Consider the following 2,246-nt stretch of genomic DNA (forward strand, 5'->3'; position numbering starts at 1 on the left):
TATATTTTATATTTTGTATATATTGATATTTTTATATATTTTTTTCTGTACACACGGCTGCTGTGACAAGTTAATTTCCCACAAGTGGGATAAATAAACGTGTCTAAGTCTAAGTCTAAGTCTTAATGTTTCAACAAGTTGTTTGTTTGTCTCAGGTTGGATCTGTCCAACTGTTCACTAACGCACTTGGAGGATCTTCAGGGAGCATCAGCAGCGTTAATAATGTATGTACAGTAGCTAGGTTTTTTTCACAAAACATACAGTATTGTGTAGAAACCAAATAACAAAAGAACCTGCCTGGACACTTTCTCAGAAGATCTGTGCTCATCACTCCTGCACGTTTTGAGTAATTGTTGTAGACTTCTGCACTGCTGAACTCAAGGACACATGCTATACGTCCATGATTTCTCAGAATATTATAAAAGCTGATAGATTAAGAGTTAGGAAAGTTTATGTTCCTACCAGCATATAAAATTATTACAAGGACTACAACTCCTCAGCTACTCTTCAGAGAAAGAAAGGAGAGCATTAAACCAAATTAACCCCACACACGTATATAATTAGAGCACTTTCAGTATTAGCAACACATCCTATTTATTATTAATTTGCAGTATTTTGATGGAACTATTTGTCTTTGAGAAGTTTTTTACTTTTTGAACTTTTGCTTTGCAGAGATCTCTCACTCAATTCCATCACCAACATCAGTGACACGGCATTTCAAGGATTTACTGAGTTAAATTACATGTAAGTATTTGGTTAAAAAGAACTATGAAAAATGCTCACAAGTATTAAGTTTTATATCTTTGTTATCTTTTTTTGTGCGTCTGCAGGATTTTGCCACAAGACATAGATTGTCCAGGGGGCAACACATCCTGGAAAAAGGTGGAAGTCAAAGCGGGAAATCGTCTTTGTGAAGGACAGAGGGATATGTGCAACCAGACTGGACAGCTGTGTGAGTTACCATATGATACTGTTACTCCATTCAGACACATAACATCTAAAACTGCAGTAGCCTTCTGGTAATACACGACAACTGTTTATCTCATAACTATCAACAATCCTCAGCCCTTAACTGCCCGGAGAACTCGCTCTGCGCGCCCTATGGCCCCGGCTTCTTTGAGTGCAGCTGTGCTGGAAACTATCATGGATACAAGTGTCTTCGAGAGGTAAGTTCTGCAAATTTATCTGAATTATTCACATTATGTATTTAAAGGAATACTTCACTACCTATATGACCATTTGTATATCAGTTATTTACCCCATGATGTGTTTAATTTGTGAAGAAAATATTGTTTTTCATGTATGCCTCCAGTGAACGAAGATTCCAAAGATGGAGAAACTTCCTGATGAATTTGAAGTTATAGGGATTCATGTGTAACAATTCGCAAAACTATATCAAAATATCTGTAAACAAACTCTCACATGCGCCTTGTGGTATAATCCAAGTCTCATTTACTCAGTTGTATGCTGAGTGCTTCCAAAACATATAAATTTTTCCAGTGGAGAAGAAAAACTAAATCCAGGCTCTCCTCAAGGCCAGACTCCAGTGACAGAAACAGTCATTTCACCTCACAGAACACTTGAGTTGCTGCTCTGTTGCTACTTTGAATGGTAATTTTTTGTGTTGTTGTGTGACTTAATACAACACAATACACAAACAAACAACTTATCAAGGCAGTGATACACCAGCAGCTCCTGTGTTCAGTAAGGTAAAATCAATGAAGTCTGGCTTTAAAGAGCACATATAAGTTTCACTTTTACTTCAGCTCCCCATTGGAAAGCTCCATCTGTTTGGGAAGTACAGAGCATGCGACTGAATACAGGAGACTTGGATTTTACTGCACGAGTCGTGAGTTTCTTTTGCTGTACTTTTGCTGTTGTTACACGCAGACACTTTTTACTCCAATTCATCAATAATGTTTGCAGTTTTTGAAATCTTTATTCACCATGGAGGCATGCACGACTGCGCTGAGTAACTGAAATACAAGTGGTCCTTTTGGGGTTTAAGTATCCCGTTAGCCTTGGTGATGGTGAATCTTGAGATTATTTAAGGTTATCTGTTTATGTTCATCATCTATAGGGGGAGTTCCCGGCTCTTCAGGTGTTTGGGCCTCTCGGAGCGTCTACAGTTGTGATCTCTTTCGTGCTGTGGTTTACACAGAGACGTAAGGCCAAGTCACTCTGAGGCTGATCTGCAGTCTTTATCTGCAGTGATCCGCGGAGCTGAAACTGAGAGGGAAAATGCT

General features: G+C 38.6%; 1 protein-coding gene across 1 annotated transcript; it reads left to right on the plus strand.

The window, feature by feature from the left end:
* Positions 1–138: 138 nt before the first annotated feature.
* LOC121940562 (all-trans retinoic acid-induced differentiation factor-like) lies at positions 139–2,240 on the plus strand (the record flags this gene model as incomplete). The annotated part of the gene is made up of 5 exons (XM_042483305.1): positions 139–224; positions 673–744; positions 831–952; positions 1,066–1,166; positions 2,081–2,240. Coding segments are annotated over 5 exons (486 nt in total), but the record flags the coding sequence as incomplete, so codon positions are not given.
* Between the last annotated feature and the right edge of the window lie 6 nt (positions 2,241–2,246).

This window comes from Plectropomus leopardus, unplaced genomic scaffold (genome assembly GCF_008729295.1).
Source record: "Plectropomus leopardus isolate mb unplaced genomic scaffold, YSFRI_Pleo_2.0 unplaced_scaffold9006, whole genome shotgun sequence".
NCBI classification, from domain to species: domain Eukaryota; kingdom Metazoa; phylum Chordata; class Actinopteri; order Perciformes; family Serranidae; genus Plectropomus; species Plectropomus leopardus.